Source organism: Haliotis asinina, chromosome 13 (genome assembly GCF_037392515.1).
Source record: "Haliotis asinina isolate JCU_RB_2024 chromosome 13, JCU_Hal_asi_v2, whole genome shotgun sequence".
In the NCBI taxonomy this organism is placed as follows: domain Eukaryota; kingdom Metazoa; phylum Mollusca; class Gastropoda; order Lepetellida; family Haliotidae; genus Haliotis; species Haliotis asinina.
In genome coordinates, this window is record NC_090292.1 from 39,163,181 (window position 1) to 39,183,779 (window position 20,599).

The window sequence follows — 20,599 nt, forward strand, 5'->3', positions numbered from 1 at the left end:
CACCAGAATTCTATGGCATGCAAGGGATCGTGAATTGTTCTCGAACAGAATCTATATAATCAACCCATTGGTTAAAACGTCATTAAGCTGAAAGGAAAGGCTAAAACACATGGAGGCCAGGCAGCAGTGAACTCATTCTGATCGTAACGTAACGTAGGAAGATATGACAAGAGTAACCTCTATGGGAAGCTTAAGAGAATGCAGTAAACTGTCCTTCTACGTAAACACGTAACAGGGATACAAGCACATGAGTTCGAATCAGTGGATGGACCATATTTTTTTTTTAAATAAACATCTAGACTTGAGCAGTCTTTTTTTCTATATATTATTAACACGTATATCACGTATTTTAAATCGGTCAAGAAAATTTTATAAAATTCTACAACTACACTTTCTTCTTTTATATCATGATGTAAACATTGTCCAAAATGTTTAACCGTGAGTTGTTGGCGTCATGTGTTGCTGTCCATCGAACGTTGATGTATTTTGCCCGGACTGTGCACGGAGTCACCTACCTGTATATGAAGAAGGTCGCCACCAGCACAATAAGCAGGACAGAACCGAGCACAATGATCACAATGCCGTACTCTGGGAAGGGTTCTGTAAATGTAATGGTGAATGAGTTTCACGAGAGTGAATGTAGTTTTATGCCGCTTACCAACGGACATGTTATAACTGTGAGAATACATGACGAAAGAAATCAGTCATTGTTTTGTTTTGTCTGACACTGAAGATATCGTATACTGTATTGAGAGTTAGTGAGTAAATGTGGTTTTAGCATGCAGTAATACTCCAGCAATATCATGGCGGGGAACATCACCGTTCTGCGTTATATACAGTCTAGAACTGGGTTCCGGGTTAGAACTGATCCCAGTGACCCATGGTTCTCGTAAGAGGGATCGATGGTCACGCTCGCTCACTTGTTTGACACACGTCATCGTATCCTCGATGCTCATGTTGTTGACCACTGGATTGTCTGGACTGGACACGATTATTTACCACCGGCGCCATACAGCTGGAATGTCACTGGTTGCGGCGTAAAACAACCAGCCAACTAACCAACCGATACACAAATCATTTCTTTTCAACAACAAAACACCGAACGTGAGAATAGCAAGGCATTCGAAACTGTTCCTTCGTCACTTAACACTATCCCAAGACATATATTCCGTTCAATTTTACGGGAAATCGACAGACCAGTATGCCGGTCTCAAATGAAATCAAACTACACAAATGTGCATGCTATCCCAAATCTTTTATTGACAGATATATTTGATCTGAAACCCAGTCTTTCAACCAGCTGGATATGCTGCAAAGCCCGCTCTGAAAATATGTTCCGGTAAAATTTATTTTGGAAATATGCACAATTTGTTGTTTTTGCTGATGCTTTCTTGGTTTTTGTTTCTTGTTGTTTTTGCATGTTTTGTGTGGAAGAAACTGTTCAGAAACGTCAAAGTTGTGATTAGACATGTATGTTCTAAAAACCCAAAACCGTTTTGTTCGGCATTGTTGACAGAAATAGCAGAGAGACTGAGATCTGAAACTTGCGCTGCATGTGCAGGAAATTTACACTCAGTCGAATCCATTGCAGGAGAGGGGGTAACAACTCACATTCGCATATTGTTCAAATGTTCGATGTTTTTCACATTGAAATCACCAAAGGAATACTTTTATTAGCTTCTAAGAAGGATAAATCCCCTCTGTTGTTTAAACCCAAGAGATGAGAGCTCCCCATGAACTCCCGACCCCAAGCAACAACACGATGCATCTGAGCTCTGCACTTCCCCGAGTAAACAGAGTACAGGTTTACTAAACCTAATAATGCATTTGGCAAGGGGGTCAGTCGTTTCCTTCCTTGGGAATTAAAAATATTTGTCTTCTTTTCAGATAAAATCGGGTATTTCCAGTGTAATTTTTCTCGGAAGTGTGCAAAAATAAATAACGCCCAATTAATGCCTTGCTCTTTCTCTGCAGACACAAAATCAATATTTTTCAGACTGACGAGTGGAAGCCGACTGTTTCCATATTACACAATAAACATGTCACCTGTAGAAATCTATTCCCTCGGTGAAAGGGTTTTGTTAACCGCAAAGCATTCCAGCTTCTCCATGTCCCCGCCGAGATTGTGCTGGAACATGGCTAAAAAGGCGTAAAACTTGATTCGCTCACTGCAGTTACACCATGGCATAGGAACACTGCATGAACTAAAGCGGTGGCCAGTGGAAGCAATGGTCTACATACAGTGTAAGGGTTTAACGACACAAAATTTTCGATAGTTCTTGCTGTACACTATCCATATCGTTGATATGTCCCACCTCGAAGTAGGTGCTGGGATTTAGGGTTGATATTTTTGACAATGTGATTCAGCATGCATACACATGATATACACGCGTGTCACTTGCTGCGCACACATGTGACACGGGACGCACGCCCTCACACCCATTTCATGCCCGTGTCACATGCGTGTTGCACGAGTTAACGGTGCGGTGGGGTAGTCATGTGGCAAAGCGTCCTCGTGTCATGCCGAAGACCCAAGTTCGATTCTCTAGATGGGCACATTGTTTGAAGCCCATTTCTGGTGACCCCGCCGTGATGTTGCTGGAATATTGCTGAACGTGACATAAAACCTAACTCTATAAGGGGAATGTTTATGATGTGTGGATGTTAAAATATATAGTTTGTGTATTTTTCATCTTTTCAACATCTTTCAACATGGGCATTGTAAAGTTTGTTGTCTTGTTTATTGTTTAAAGCTGAACTCAACAATATACCGGTCGGTAAATAATCGGGTCTGGATCAGACAATACAATGGCTATTGAACTGCATCTACGCAGATGGTATACGATAATATCACCACACGTTTGGGTTGCAAAGGACAATGTCTGTCAGATATCGACACTGGTCGATCCTGATTTCACTGCTTGACTCCATGACCTGACAAATGACCCCAATTTTCACATATGGGAACGTCCCCAACAACATTCCATTTGAAACAAGAGGGAAACACGTCGTCGTCTAAATATTGAAAAATTCAATCGTGTCACGATGGTGTTTTGCTGCTCGAACAGACACGTGTTTAAACAGCAGCGGTACTGATTTCAAGCCATGGTCAGCATGTATTGCACGTGCTTAATCGCCAATCTACCTGTAGCAGCAAAGTGTATTCGTCCAGATTACCTGCCTCGCCTGCTTGTCACAAACGCGTTCGCTGCGCTGGCTCATCTAATACTTGTCAAGCAGTAAGTATATTGTTTCAGGTAGCCGTCACAAGATAGGAAATGAAGTTAATTTCGTATACGTTTTGAAACATACCTAACCAGCCCCAACCATAACCAGCAACCCAACGACGAAACGTTAATGTGAAAAGTTCTGAATTATTAAGGAATTTTATATTACAAAGCGAATCAGCGCACTTACTCACTCACTCACCCAATCATGCTAGACAATTAGCACTTTGGCACTTGGAGGGTGCTCCAGTCGACCGACGTCACAGGGTAAATACGTGTTCTGCTGTGTAGTGTTTTGTTTGAGTTTTGTTTTTAATTTAGTTACAACATACAGCTTCACGATCAGTGCCCGCCTAGACAGCGACCACCCATGAACTAACCAGGATCCGTGTTAAATGATATGTCTTCAGCCATTACAGGGAGTTTCAGAAAATGCTAGTACCTTGCATTTATTGGACGTCTAGCTGTGGGAAACACGAGAAAGTTCTCCAGAACATCGTAAATAGAAACTAACGTGGGGAGCATTTGTTTATAATGAAGAGGAAGTTTGAACAAAACACTTCAGTTAAGACAGTTCATTGCTTCATCGACACTACGGGCATACAAAGCATTTGTTCTCTTTGTCGACCAACAACTGAGTCAAACAATTTAAGGGAAGTAAGTTGTCTGCACTTACCTTCGGGGGGACATTTGGCGCCATCAAATCCACATTTAGGCACGTCTGGCGGGGGAGACGTTCTTCCTCCGGCCCAGTGAATCTCCTTCCCAGGAACCGGTTCGTAGCGCTTCCTATTTCCGAAGTAGTTTGCAACAACCTGTATAAGGACAAAATCAGTGTATGAACTATAAATGACCCCAGTAGGAATAGTGCCTCAGGCAGGACCAGTACCCTGTAAGTGCAATGTCATAAGTATATGCTGCCGACATATGATCAGGAGTGATTGAGCGAGTGAGTTTGGTTTTACGCCGCTTTTAGGAATATTCCAGCAGGCGTCACGCATTGCACCGATGTGGAAATATACCGAACCTGGCGAACGAAAGCTGTTAGAACTACGCCACCCGATCTCCACTATGACAAGTTGGGCTGGACCAGGCAAACCAGTGTGTGAAGCCATGATCAGCTGCCGTCTGGACACGACAACAAGGCCCACGAGATAGAACATGTTATCGAACATGCTTTTATTAAATAGTTTATGTTCATAGCCATTCGCAAAATAACTGAATATATTTTACTTCAAAACTAATAACTTGTCGGTGCGTCTGTCTGTAAGTATGTGTACGTTTGCGTGAGTTAGATGTGTAGAATTAGATGTGTAGACTCATTAAAAATAAAACAGTTATGAAATTTGTACATTATATTGACTGAACTGTGTAGGAGAGTGGGACGAACCTGAAGTCGAATCCACCATCAGGCTAATCTCCTACCCAGAGTTCCATGCGGCGAACCAGCACAGTACCTCTGCTACAGGCCAGAAAGATGTGACGATTCCTCACACCTTACACAGTCCATTTGATATTATGTACACAATTTCTGAACTTCTTTATTTTTGATGAGACTACACATCTTACTAAACATCGTTTTAAAATGGTTTAATTTCACTGAGAAATTATCCTAACACGTGTAACTCTATTTCGATTTCCGCAGCGATCCTTTGTTTACATGAGTCATCGAAGCCTTGTGGAGAGCAAACGATGTTTGAAATATGAATATGCATTGTCATAAATTTCACTGTGTCGAATATTTACGTAACAGTGTAAAACACTATGAAAACAGAGCCGAATCCCATTCGTTATACCAATCTCTACCTATTTATGAATGTGTGCGTTTGTTTACAAACAAGAGAAAAGTTCGGTCACATGATATGCAAATTAGCATATGACAGTGTTATGCTAAGTCGTCGCTGCGCTGGAGTGTGCCGCTAACGTGTTCAGGGGAGGCCACTCTGCGCCTTTGCGCAACCTACCTCAAACTTGCCGCTTTTGGGGTTCATATCAAGCAGTGAGTAGTCGGCGTTCCGGTCTCCGTTGGCGTCGATACTGACGGTACCAGTGATGCCTGCAACAGGAGTTGAGAAATACATGCTTATCTTGAGGTGAGTGAAGTGGAAGCCTCATTCACAAATACTCCATCAATATAAAAGCGTAGAACAGAGGTTACGCTAAACTGACAGAAACTGGGTCTTCAACGTTACATCACAGACAAGGTAGGCAGTATTGTTTACACAGTTATTCAATTACATCCTTGTTTATTCTTTACAGAGTAGGGTACTAAGATGTCTGATGTTAAGCCATATGAGAAGGTAGAAACATGCTAAAATCAACCCTGGCGTGACGAGGGAACATTTCAACCACAGAGGCTACTTCACTGTCCGTCAGGTATACGTATACTTCACGTTTAAAGACTATACCCAATTACAATTTCGCTGGAACAAAGAGCTTGGTCTGACGCTGCATTTCACATGATTTCGCAATATTTTAGAAACACCCATTCTACCATGTCGGGAATCGAACGCAGATATCCCTTGTGACGAGAGAACGTCTTTACCACACCTGAAATACTTTATACATTGGAAGCTGTCTAAACCGGCACTCGTCGGGACTGAAGAAATGACCTTGTTTAGACAATGCGCCGTATTGCAGAGCTGATGATATATGTACAAGATACGGATGGATCTGAGATTATATGCCAGTGTTAACAACTTGCCGGATTGGACAAATGTCGGTTTTGACAGTTTCCACTGTAATTCTGTGAAACGATGACTAAAGGAGATCGATATTCGTTAAAACCCTAGCCAGCACCATCCTTACCAATATGTTGAGATCTACACTAATGTGGGTAATCTCTCACTATTGCATGTTCTGAACACAAAACTGACGATGCATACATTCTGACTTGTGACGCACCTGTGTGAAGACTTCACTCCTCTGTAATGTACTGCATCATTATATTATATATCCCTCGTTATCCCTGATATAGGGTGATAATACTTCTTCTGTCGCTCATTTGTCTAAATGTGAAATAAACACCCACACGAAAACATTTACTTTCGCGTAAATGCAACTTAAGGAAACTTTAGATAGCTCTTTGGGGTATAAGCTGATGGCTGAAAGTGGAAATCACCTTCAAATGTCCGGTTCCACATTCGCCTGGTTATGTTGGCACCGTCCGATATTTTGCCTCCCGCTTGAATAGTCTCGTTCAGGGCCAAGGCATACAATATGACGGCATCGTGGAAGGCGCCCACAAAGCTGTTTACCTGAAGCATTTATTCAGCATATCGATACGCCCAGTCAAAAAAAACAAACAAACAAAAATGACGTGATTGTGTTTGTCGCACAAGCACGTATATTTTAACGAAATAAGTCAACGACGACAAAAGGAACATAACTCTTCTCAAAGGCAACATATTACCTATGTCAACATGAAAGAGTGAGTGATTGAGTGAGTTTGGTTTTACGCCGCTTTTAGCAATATTCCAGCGATATGACGGAGGGGACACCAGAAAAAGGGCCTCACACATTGTACCCATGTGGGGAATCGAACCTGGGTTTTCGGCGTGACGAGCGAACGCTTTAAACGACTAGATTATCCTACATAAAAAAAATGAAAGAGTAGGTTCTTCTTAAATGGTTTTGATTATTAAAGAGTTATTCAAAAGATTATTCAGAGAACATATATACACAAAACCCTACATCTCTATAATACATTCTTTATGGATAACAACCTTTGTAGTGTATATGATTTTGTTTGACAACGGTATATGAATCCATACTGAAACTATGCATCAAGTACAATAAAATAAGTTGTTGTTCTTAAAGAATCTTACTTTCTAGTGACTCGCCATACTTCTAAAATGCCCATCAAACAGATCATCTTTCTGAACACAATGAGCCCTCAGCGTATCAGCAAATGAAGCTGTTTGTTTTTCACAATCAGCAATACATATTATATATATATATATACTGATTAAGTGATAATTGTTTTTCAATTATGTTTGATTTTTTTTGTTGCATATGATCTTTGGGCAAGACAACGTTTTAAACGTTTATTGTGGATTTCACTTTATTCTTCTCGTGTTTACACCACTGATGATGTCCATGTAGATACTGTTCGTATAGTAAAGCCACTAAACCTGTGAAGTCGTGTTTCATACAGCGCTTGATTCACAGTGACTTTTATGGACCTTAGCATGATACAGTGTATGCACAACAAATTAACATTATCTATAAACACGCCATTGATTCACATCTGCAAACATACATACACATAATATCTTATTTAGGTAGTTACCTCTTCCTCCCCGTACGTGAAATCTGGGTACATATCCTGAGCTCTTCTTTTCACCTCCTCCGAGAACTTTCTGTAAGCAGGACTTGTTGGTTTCCGGAGAGTGACCGTCATCAAAGCCTCGTACGCCTTTCGTGCCTTTTCGTTTCTCTCCGGTGTGTCATCCTCTCGATACCAGGAAGCCTCGCTTTCATTTTTGCTAGATATGCATGAATGTACATTGTATGGTTGAGGAAACATATTGGAGTTTAAATGCTATACGCGTATACCGCCTGTGTATTCAGTTTCAAGAAGTTGTGCTGCATAAATATTCACAACAAGTGTTGCGTACACAGATCTTTATACGCCACCACCGCGAAACAGGTTTATTGGTGTCGATTTCTGGTTGCTGATTTGGTAGGCTTCAGGCACCAAATTTAAATATTATAATTAGTTCCAATTGGTTAAATATTATAATTAGTTCCAAACATCATTTTTTTTCATGGTACCAGTTAAATCATTACATCTCATAATGGATATTCCCACTTTAACACAGTAATATGTGTACAAACTACACGTTTGCATAACAGTCTCTGATGTTAATCATGAAAATCATTTATTCGCATTTTTTTATCCATGATTGCGACTGGTCATGTTTTCTTAATTGTGAACCAAAGTGGGGCTTTATCTCGCCGGAAACATTTTGCTAGCAATTTTGATTATCGCATTAACAAAGCTTGCTTACCTGGAGAATAAGTCAATGTTAAAGAAGACATACTCCCCGTTGTCAAAGTTGAGATCGTGGGCGTGAATCATTATGTCTCTCACGGAGTCAGGGGAAGCACAAAGGACTACGACTGGAAGAGAAGAGATAACTCTCAGATAACATGAAAAATAACGTGAAAATAGGATCCCTGTAACCGAAAAATGTAGACAGGCAAAATATCAGGTCATGCAATGCTATTTAATAATCACATGTTGTTTCTCAAACATCTGTTGTTTAACGACGCATTCAGCCATATTCCATCAATATGGCGATATTTCGCAAAAATCCAAATACATGTTGAAATATCTATCAGTTCATCATTAGTAAGTGATTTAGCTTTCACGCCGCTTTTGGCAATATATTCAAGCAACATCACAGGACCACAGGTCCTCGTGTATTTGAGATCATAAAAGCGTTACGGATGAGATAACCCTGAATCGTAATGTCAGGATTTATTGTTTTGTGATTCGATTTATATTTTAAAATCTTAAATCCTCGCAAGGACACATAGGCCTGTACAGGGGACACCAGAAATGAGCTTCACATATCACACGTTGTACTCAGCTGGTTTATGTACCCAGATACAACGACTGTGGATGGTCCCCGATTTTACTGTATCTGTTCGGCAATACAATCAAAACGACTCCACCAGACCTTGGGGCTTTCATGTACTGTTTCACTGGATTTAGTGAGTATACATGTAGCTACAGGTTTGGCAATTTCGGACTGTGTCGTGTCCATGTATCTGCCAGTAGATACAACTCTCGGAATTAAACCATCATGCACTGCTGAAACCCGTCATTTATTATTGGTTGGCACATTGCCAGAGATTGTCTTTCTTAACATTCTTCGTAAAAGTATTTCTCCTTACTATTTGATAATGTCTGCCACTGAAATATACAACACACCTTGTAATAGTGATACCGTATCTGTTTACACACTAAAAACGTCGTGAGAAAACATCATATCAATAAATGTTTATTTTTGTTAATCAGGATGTGAAACTGCAGATGCATCAAGTCCAAATGTTTCCTGTTTTTCAGACCGTTTCTGTGTTGTGGCGAGAGCGTTCGCCCGGAGAGCGGAAGGTCGCGTGTTCGATCCCTGGCCGCGTCACACCAAGTAACCTTAAAATATGATACTTGTTACTCCCTGTCTGCCGTTTTTGTAATTAATGAGTAAAACATGGACTAGTTGGCTTGCAGTCTGAGTGGGGCATTCGTGCTTTACTGCGGTATGGTATCTCATTGAGCTAGCACTTTAATCCAGCAGACGTCTGGGCTAGTACAAGCAGCCGCACATACACATGTATATACACATCGTCATATGAGCGAAATATTCGTACGTACAACATTATACGCCATCTTACCTATCAAGTCAGTCAGAATATGTCCGTCGGACGTATATATAATGCATTGCTGCCCATAAAGAAATGTTCTGAGCAAGACCAAAGGATCAGAGCGTGCTACTAGTATTTTGTTTCAGTATATGTATAGATCACACAACAGTTTGGGTTTTTTTTCCTGCTTAATGTTTTTAGATGTCTTAATCTTTAACTGCCGTTTTAATATTAAAGCTGTTTTTGTCGGGTCGAAATACTGCAAAGTATTTTAATAAGTACCACCATCAGCTTTATTTCACACACATTACAGGCCTGTGTCTATTGATGTTGAATGATCAATTTAACACATCAAATATTTGACGACGAGTGTTCCCTTTGATCACAGCTTCCCCGTGGCAAGCTCCGAGCTGCTGAATTAGCGTCTGATGGCTCAAGTTGGTGTACATGATGCAATTCCCTCCTTCTCTACACTACACACCCCCCCCCAACTCCCCCCCCCCACACACACACACATACACACACACACACACACACACACACACACACACACACACACACACACACACACACACACACACACACAGTGCATTAACATAAAATCACTGTCCATACTCGACCTCCAGTGATGTCAAATGCAAAAATGCAAACAAGGGTGTGTATATTCACTGAAATAATACTTGGGTGTAAATTGTTGTCGATAAAATTCAATTTTCGTGTTTGAACTGAGAATGTAGGTAGCTTGCTACTAATCGCTTCACATGGACAGATGTAGCTCGTGGAAGACACATCCGCACATCGTGTCAAAGTTGTGAATCAATAGCTCACAGACAGCTATATCGCTGTTGCAGGTGTATCACACATTGCTGGTTGAGCAACGAGGATTTGTTGGTTGGTTTGTTGTTTAACGCCGTACTCGGCAATATTCCAGCTACATGTCGAGGGTCTATAACTAATCGAGACTGGTACCAGACAATCCAGTGACAGCATGAGCATCGTTCCATGCAACTGGGATACGATGAAATGTGTCAACCAAGTCAGCGAGCCTGACAACCCGATCCCGTTAGTCCATGTCTAAAATACAAAATTATATTTTTCACATGTATTATCTAATATGACATGGCATGAAATTAACTATCGCACTTGGCATCCTGGCAGACATGGGATCTAACTCAGCAGATACGTTGCCTGCAGACCCCTGTAAAGTTCTTTATCGCCTCGGGACAATTTCTACCAGTCAAGCAAAGCATTTATAAGTGAAAAAAAAACTCCTGACGAAAAACAGATCCAAAGAAAGCAAACATAGTCCTACCTAATGCGGGGGTTGATACAGCTATTTTGAGAAAGCTTTTGGGTCGGGTGTGTGAGTAGGTAGGGGGTGGGGTGGGGGTTGGGATGTTGGTGGGAGGCAGACTGTTAAGAAACGGAGGGATGCACACTTCAATTTCACCCGGGTTTCAATGGCCATTCTACAAAATTTCAGTTCAAAGTACCCCGCCCCTAGTGAACCCACCACATCCCCGCCCGATCCGCCTATGCAATGACATTAGTATACAGATTAGACACACAAACAGGCGCTATACGTTGGTAAACTGTCGTTGATTGAAAAGAAAATTTCGGTGACATTAATTATACCTGAGATCTGATCAAATGACACAGATTCGTTGTTATTACTGTTGTCATAGTTTCCATTCGTCTGTAAAATCTGTTCACGTATTTATAAACAATTTAAGGAACTCCTTTTCTCATCGAATGAATTATGCCAAAACTGTGTTAACAGGTTGTCTTGTTGATTCACAGAGCAATTGAAAAACATCGCCTGATACAGCAAGAAAAAAAGTGCCGCAACAGTGAGAAAAAACATCTGACAGGTTTCTGATGTTAACTTTTGATGCATTTATAGCGTAAAAGAAAACCGGTAAAATGAAAATGATAAACAATATCAACTATGAAAGGCTCTGCAAAAACCGATTAAACGTGAAAGTTTCCCACAATTAGAGAAACAAAATCGTGACGAATCCTCAGTTTAATAACAAAGTGTGCACTGTCTGTCTATATCACTCAAATGGCAGCCATATTGTTGAACCACATCACTAACTCCACACATATTGAACTGCCAAGACTCCGCTGCCAAAACAAACATTGACTGACAGGGAAGGGTTTTGTATAATTGATTGACATATTTTGACACGTGTGTTAATGAACGAGCAGGTGTGTGTACAGGTAGCGCCTACATGCGAAGTATCAGACCCATGTGCAACTTGTTATCGGCAGAGGCTGAGCTGCCTAGACGTAAGGTGTAGCATCATATTTGAAGCATATCCAGGATATGACATTAAAAACATCAGTATTCCAATCCCCAGAAATACCCTGGTCAGCTGAGGTTACCTCATGGACAGTAACTTTTGTTGACTGCTTGGAACGTATTTCGATGTTTATTGATATACTTCCAGGTTGATAACGGCGTAAAAATCTACAGCGACACGGCGCTTCATGCAATTAATTAAACAAGAAGTTATCATTTATACAGGGATATATTTACTCACCGACATCTAGAATGACGATCAAACAACCCTAGACAGTTGATTCAGTAGAATAGAAGGGTTTATTTAGAATTGTGGTCAGTATCAACTAATGTGATACAATAGATCATATCATGAGGCTTTCGGGGCCTGTTAACTGTAATACAAACATACCCATTTTAATGTATATTGAAGTAGATATCAACCAGCTGCAACCATTCAAATTGAAGCCAATCGCACTACATGGAAACACGAGACGTAAGCACACTCATAATTTGAAAGCTAGACGAAAATGACGCAAGAACGACGGAGTGCCAGGTCCTCACATCTTCAAAACGTACAGGATTTTTCGTTTTAGAAAGAAATACTATGAGGTAAAACATGATTACGATTTCTTTACCTCAGTGTGCGTATGAAGGAGTGAGTGAGAATTGTTTACACCGCCTTTAGCGTATCCCAGTAATGTCAAGTAGCGGATGGGGCGGTGGGATAGGCTCAGGTAGCCTAGCGGGTAAAGCGGTTACTTGTCACGCCTAAGGCCCGGGTTCGACTCTCCACATGAGTAAAATGTGTAAAGCCCATTCTAGCGTCCTCCGTCGTGATATTGCTGGTATGCCGCTAAAGAGGTGTAAAAGTAACCTCACTCACTAGTAGCCACCATTGTGCTTACATTGGGAATCGAACCCGGGTCGGTAGTGTGACGAGCGCCACTAGGCTACCCCACCGTCTAGGAGTCTAGCGATATAGTTCGCCAAAACGGGTATCTACGTCCACTATTTGACAGCTTATCCCCAAGCCCATTATCTACGCCAGTGACAGACAACATAGAATGTTTATCGAAATGAACTCGAACTAATAGTTGAAAGAAACCATCCAACATGACGGCCAATATTTACATACAATTAAGAAGAAAGTACAGTTATTTTCTGAAGAAGCAGAATGAGACGAGCTTAATTGAGGAATAATGATTTGATGTTTAGTTAAGTCAGTGTGTTTGTTACAACAAGCAGCAAGGCAACGAACGGCGTCTCGCTATCTCAATCATCAAGGCTGATGTAGTGACTCTTCCCTGCAACTTGCCACTGCAGCACCCGGAACCTTTAACGGATCAGTTCTATATGTCTGTAACGCTGGGGAGTGGGGAAACTGGCCTAGGGAATCATCTTCTTGCGTCTGTTTCATCCACGCAAAGATGTTAAAGCTGCCTTACAATGAAGAGCAGTCATTGACATATAAGGCAACCTGTTGGTGAAATATTCAGCACGACTCAGTGCAGTGCGAATATCTTACGGAATATTTACAACACATAATAAATGTGTATGTGTTTTGTTTTTTGTTTGTTTTCGTTTTGTTTTGTTTTGTTTGTGTGTGTTTGTGTGTATGTGTGTGTGTGTGTCTGTGTATTTTTCTGTCTTTGGGTGTCTGTGTCTCTGTGTGTGCGTGTTCGTGTTCCTGTGTTTATCATTCGTATTTTGTTAATGTGTGTCGGCGCCAGTGTATGTGTGTGTGTGTGTGAGAGAGAGAGAGAGAGAGAGAGAGAGAGAGAGAGAGAGAGAAAGAGTAAAAAATACTAGTAAAGATTACTTGATATCAGAATTACTCCATATCGCAAAATTAACCTGCTAAGTACTAGAACAGCACTTCCAGTATGAATTTAATCATACAAATATGTAAACAATTTATCATACAACGAACAAACATGATTGACGCTCGTGTCTATTTCGAAGTAGATACTTTGTCACGCTGGGTTTGTCCGTATCCATATGCGCTACAGATTCCCCGACTTGTTTCCACAAGTATAGGCACATGATCCTTGTTGCAGAACCGATAACGGGGAATTTCAAATAGGGCAAGCCAATCCCGATTGCGTAGATTGCTGATTACTCGATTGTCTGTTCTAGGCTCAACTACTCAACTTGTGACTTACTGCCGAGCGCCATAACAAAAGCTTCCCCCCGAAACCCCCCACACCCCAAAATAAAAAAAACAACAAACAAAAAACAAACAAAAAATCCGGAAGTACTGATACGGTTTTAACTACTGAAAAGTTGACAAGTCAGTTGATATGGTCTTCAGCAACCAATGCAGGTCTATAGACGGTAAAGACGCATAACTGGATCAGCTTGTCAGATTCGCTGACCCCATTAATGTTGGTCATCTCGTCCAATTGATAATCACAGGATTGTCTGGTCACCACACTATCATTTACAGACCGCCGCCAAATAGCCGCATTATTGCTAAAAGCGGCATTTAACAACAAACCAATCAAGCTTGAAAGCTAAACCATCATTGTGTGCAGAAAATACAGTGTTCCCAGAAATTATTGAGAAAATCTTTGTTTTTTTTCTAATGATGCTAAGATTGGAAAAAGGGCTTTCACTATGCACTAAGCATACTAAATAAGGGAGACAACTCTTGAAGGCTTAAAAGGCAGCTCATTACGTCAAGAGTTATCTCCCTTGTCTGAGCAGACGGCTTCCTATGCTGACATGGCAGAATTTACAGCAAGAGAGAAAAGAAAGCTGTTTCTAGATGATTTTGAAAGGGGTGAGGCTGATGCTAAAGTGTTAGCTTGTAGACATGGTATTCCTCTGTCTACAGTATACAGAACTTTGAAGAATATTCAAACAGGAACCGGGATAGAGCACAAAGCAGGGGCAGGTCGGCCTAGGAAATTCAGTGTTGTGGATCGCCGAAGACTTGGGCAGATTGTGAGTAGGGGCAAATTGAAAAGTGTTGAGAACATCAGAAATGAAAAGATTAGCAGAGGAAGTCCTCAGGTGTGCAATGAAACAGTTAGGCAGGAATTACAGAGACTTAATTGGGTGAAAAAACGTGGAATTCCCTCGCCGTTGATGAAAGATGCACAAAGGGAAAAACGTTTAAACTGGTGTCGGGCTCATGAAAATCAAGATTGGGATAATGTTTTCTTTTCGGATGAAAGTTCTGTTTGGCTTTTCCCTAATTGTGTAAAAATTTGAACCAAAGATACTGTCAAACCTATCTACCAGCGACCAAAACATAGCGCGAAGTTTCACATGTGGGGTGGCATATCGGCTCGCGGAGTGACGCCATTGTGTGTTTTCACGGGAAACTTGACAAAAGAAAGATACGTTGACATTCTAAATGGTCACCTTCTTCCGACAGCACAAACATTGTATGAAGATGATTGGATTTTCCAGCATGATAATGACCCTAAACACACTGCGCGCTACACAAAACAGTGGTTGTCGGGCGAAAATGTTCAAGTTTTAGACTGGCTCAGTTACAGCCCAGACCTAAACCCAATTGAGAATGTGTGGGGAGACATGAAGGACAGAATAAACCAAAAGGGACTGAGAAATATTGAAGATATGAAGGCCGAGGTGGTCCAATATTGGGATACCCTGTCACACGATTACCTACAAACTTTGATGGGTAGTGTGCCTAGGCGTATTCAGGCATGCATTGCTGAGCGAAGAGGTCTAACAAAGTACTAAAACAAGACAGAGACTGTAAAAGGATGATGTTTTAACATGTTTATGTAAGTAAAACGCCAGAAGTCAATAAACGTAATGAGTTACATGACGCAACATGATTCTCAATAATTTCTGGGAATACTATATATCTAATGCTTTATCGTTAGCATTTATAATTCATACTGTTTCAAGTCCTTTTAATGCAATCATAGTCTCACATAAGTCCAATAGGAGAGGTTTGTGTATTTTTTCTTTCGTATTTTATGTGAATATATATGCTTTTATATAATTGTATTTTATTGTATACACAAAGTGAGACTTTAATGAACTATCTGTCTATCTGCCTGTCTGCATCTGCAACAGCGATATTGGTGTCTGTGAATTACTGATTCACATCTGTGACACAATGTGTGGATGCGAGATTACACAACAAAACAAAATACGTTTACACTTAGATCTTCGAAAAGTTGCAACCCCCTATAAGAGTGCATCCTGCTGATGTATTCCGATATGTATAGCTAATAGCAACCAATATCTGCACCAGTAGGAGTAAAGAACGAGTAATGACTGAAAACTGAGCCCCCGAAATAGTCGCTGTTTCATTCCGTTCTTCCAGTACACGTTTTGTGTTCGCTGACTACATACAGTTCATGCAATTCTGTGTTTCATCTTTGAGATTGTTTATACATCAATCATATCGCCTCGACAGATCACAATAACACACACTACAATCACCCCCGTGTTAATCTGGGTAGGCCTACTTACCTGATTTAATGCACACCTACATCAGAAAAAAATCAAAGTAAGTACAAGTGTTTTAAATTAGCAAAAGATCAACACATGATTCACGTTATCAACAAACTAATCAACAGGAAATTAGCATTTATAGAGCCAGGCATTATGTTAATTTAGAACATACTCGAGAGTTTGATATTTCCATCGATAGGAGCGCCGTAGTCTTCGACACAAATAACCAGTAAATATAAATACCTAACCCGGCATTAATGGTAATGCTTTCGTAGACAGCGGCAATTATAATCTCGTTTGCTTCCTGACAGTACTATTAGAGCATTAATAAATTTACATTAAACGATTTCTTCCAACTCTGGGGCCAGGCAGTTATTTCCTTATGCCAGTTTTCACACCTTTTAACACAGGAATGTTGTGGACCAGATAATATTACGGTAATATAAAAATACGTATGAATTAACACTAAGTGTTATTATTCAAAGCAGTTTCTTATATCCCCTGATGATTTGAAAACAAATGTTTGACAAATGTGCTATTCAGAAGTGATTAGAAAATTGTTTCGACCATTAATGGAAAATATAGTTTCTCCTTGATGTCTTTTTGAGTAGAAATATGTTGTATTAATAGCATAATATCATATGATAATAGTCAGATTGTGGTAACTTAGCCCAATGACTGTCAAGTCACATACGGCATCGATCATCAGCTGAGACAAAGTTGTGAATACGTCAGCAAATATCACGTAACCTTTAGTTAGACAGTTCACAGACACTTTGTCTCTACACCACATAAACAAACACCAAAACACACTGCGAATGTACATTAATGAGTCACCATGCGATTAATGATTGTTATTACTCGTTAATATCCCCGATAATGATCCTCTGTGGTCGTTTCTTCCCAGCTGCCCCATCATTACAGACAGTATATCTCTAATAACGCCACCTTGTCAGACTCCACGAAAACTAAGTGTACACTTGATTGACGGAATTCAAGAACTGGTCAGATCTTAGAAATGGCAGCGTGGTTTAATCAGAAGCTCTTTCCGATTTGATTACCTTTAAATGTTGGATTAGCCATAAATGTTAGAATAGCTTTAAGTGTTGACACAGAATGACTACTCGTTAAACTGGACCCTTGCAAATCGGACACCTCGCTATATCCCAAAAATGAAGAAGGGCAGTGATTTAATCGTCTGTTAGCTGCGATAAAGACTCGGATTCAATTTGCCACATGGGTACAATTTACAAGGGTACAACACATCTCATTAGTCCCTCTAAAGATACCTGATACAGCACTTTGAAAACTAAAGTGGAAGAAATATAGCAAGTAGACCCCGTTGTGTCATTCCCGAGCAACAGCCAAGCATGTTTCAAGGACATCAAAGTAAAGAACGTTGTAAATGGTATTATAACTTACTGAGAGAAACAAATAAAGGAGGACCGGAAATTTCAGGCGTTCCTTTTATACTTTCAAGTACTCATCACGAACTTTGAACACCTTTGGGGAAATCAGAGAATAAATAAAGGAACTCTGGTGTTATTTGCTTTCCTCAGCATACGTGCATGATTAAAGAATCAGCAAACCTCGTTGGGGTACAAGGTGTTCAAGAAACAAAACCATTCGCTTCTTTACTTACATAAGCCATAGAGGCAGTTGAGTGGTTAAAACGTTCGCTCGTCACACCGAATACCCGGGTTCGAATCTCCTGTTGGGCATAATGTGTGAAGCCCTCCGTGATATTTGCTGAAATATTGCTGAAACGCGGCGTGAAACTAAATTCACTCACTACGTGAATTATACGTATATTACACAATTTACGTACTCGTGTTTCTTTGGAACAATAGAGTCTGAACTGTTGATGTTAACTGTATGATATAACTATCTTTTCGAAGTATCATCCTGTACGCCAGCCTTTGTGACCTGCACTCGTGAGAACATGCATTGGATTAGATCTGTGAACCGATGTCAGCGTTAACAACATGCTCTGAGATTAGGTAATCTTTGACCCCATGAATCTGTGATCCTATCATCTCCCAGGGGGGACCGGGCGGCTGGGTTGAACACATGTACATTTGATGACTCGTGTTCGGCAAAGGGTTATCTTGTAAAACAACATGGCTGACATTTGTGTTTAACATCATCCGCAGTTATCTGCCCTTTTCTTGCAGCATGTACAAGATAAAAACACAAGCCTGTGTGGAGGGGGCAATAATTCACAGAGAAAAGAAACCCCATTGGCCTTATACAAACAAATATTTACCCATCCTTAACGGTTGGACTATTTGAGCCGTTATCTCGTCCGAAGTCTCTCGTGTTTTGGGGCTGCACAGAAAGACGACAAAAAGAATGGTGCCTTCAATAGTAATACCTTTTGGTTGTTTTTCTTTTTCTAAACATACGGTTAAAGGTTTGTTTGATAATTGTTTGATAATACGAACACAGTATAATGTTTAATTCGAAAAGTCACACCGTTAAATTAGTTGCAAAGAATAAATCACTTAGAACCTATTCATCATATAGTTTTTAGCTAGGTTCGGAAACAGATCATCATGGTAATAGGAAAACGGTAAATCGGCATCAGCAGTGTAATCGTATTTCAGACATGCAACCCGCTTCAGTGGATGGAATAATAAATTCGAAAGAGGGACACAATGGAGCAAACGTAGCTGTCTCTGAAATATCGAGCGAGTGAGTTTGGTTTTACGCCGCATTCAGCAATATTTCAGCTATATGTCGGCAGTCTTCGAAGGATCGATTCTGGACCATACAATACAGCGATCAATAGCATGACCATCAATCTACACAACTGGGATACAATATGTGTGAACCAAGGCAGGGTGCCTGACAACCCGACCCCCTCGAACGACAAGAATGCATTACTGAAGGTCAGTTCTAACCCGGATCTATGAGGATGTTTAATGTCGACGTTTGCAGTGACGTAACAATGAAATTTTTGTTTACAAATCTTCACATCATCTTCCCGTACGGTAGGGGTTATCTGGACCTCTGGTTTACTCACACAAACTGTACGTTGTCGAACATCAAGCTAGAACTGCAGGGAAGAGTCATGCGACTATAGTCACAAAATTGTATTAAAGAACAATATCGTATTGCTAACAAAATTGTTCCTAATATCACTGCTACAATGTCGATATCAATAGATAGATTCATCACAGGGTTGAGACTTAATGTTGTAACGGACATGAGATCCCGGCTGTGAGAAGCTGCATTTCAATACAGATGCATCAAAGCATACAAGCGTTGATTAACGTTATGTTATTTTATAAGACATAAAATAAATTATACCCGTACATTTCCTGCTGTCTTTGCAGTAAACTGAGATCGTATATCTAAAGATTCCCGGTGCAGCTGAGAGTAACCATCTGATCTGATGGTTATACTCCACTTGTAGATGGAGTCTATGATATCTAACTCCATTGTAAATATAGACTTCATTGGGAACATTTTGCGAATCACATACGAATTTCATCACTCAAATAATAAACACAAATCTAATTTTATAGGAGACAGATTTAAAAAAAATGTTTTGTTTGGCTGTAGGGCGTCTCAGCAGTCAGCGTCTTGTTGAGTTGTCTGTTTGCTGTGGGACATCTGTTACAGACGGTATGTATTTTTGCATGCCTAAACAATAGCCCTCAGCGGAAAAGACAAATCCAACAATCTGCACTTAAACAGCATCCGTATGTATAAACAACAGCTGCCTCCCGCGGCTAGAGTCATCTCCCTTGGCCTTGAAGTCAAAATATTGAAGTAAATTTTGGCCCGATAAAGACACGCTGCACAAACAGAAGTGTGGTTTGAGACTTATAATGTAAACAATATGATATCAGATCATGCGTTTCAGTGCAGCTTTAGTAAAAGGAAATTACCTACGCAGTCGGGTCGAGGATAGCGTGTTACTAGGGAAGCATCGATGTCATGAGGTAACTGGTTAATGAACGAGTGAGTGAGTAAATGTAGTTTCTCCCCGCACTCATAAATGTTCCAGCTATTTGACATATTCGAGTTTGGACCAGATAATCCAGTGATCGAGAGCATGAGCATCGATCTATGCAATTGGGATACGATGACATGAGTCAGCCGAGCCAGCCAGGAACCTGATCCCCTTAGTCGTCTTTTACGATAAGCATGGGTTTCTGAAGATCAGTTCTAACCTGGATCTTCAAGCGTGTCCAGGATTAAATGGTGGGACTGATTACGGCAGAGGGTGCATTTATTAAAATACTCCAAATACCCATTCTGAAGC

The 20,599-nt window shown here is 40.5% G+C and overlaps 1 protein-coding gene across 1 annotated transcript in view; it reads right to left on the bottom strand.

The window, feature by feature from the left end:
* The window catches only part of LOC137259535 (atrial natriuretic peptide receptor 1-like), a 142,246-nt gene that overhangs the window by 45,086 nt on the left and 76,561 nt on the right, over nucleotides 1-20,599 (bottom strand). Inside the window, exons 2-7 of the mRNA XM_067797167.1 lie at nucleotides 8,240-8,351; nucleotides 7,519-7,714; nucleotides 6,349-6,484; nucleotides 5,192-5,283; nucleotides 3,904-4,042; nucleotides 516-600 (exon numbers count right to left, since the gene is read on the bottom strand). Coding sequence (XP_067653268.1) covers nucleotides 516-600; nucleotides 3,904-4,042; nucleotides 5,192-5,283; nucleotides 6,349-6,484; nucleotides 7,519-7,714; nucleotides 8,240-8,351 — 760 coding nt within the window. The remainder of the gene's footprint in view (nucleotides 1-515; nucleotides 601-3,903; nucleotides 4,043-5,191; nucleotides 5,284-6,348; nucleotides 6,485-7,518; nucleotides 7,715-8,239; nucleotides 8,352-20,599) is intronic.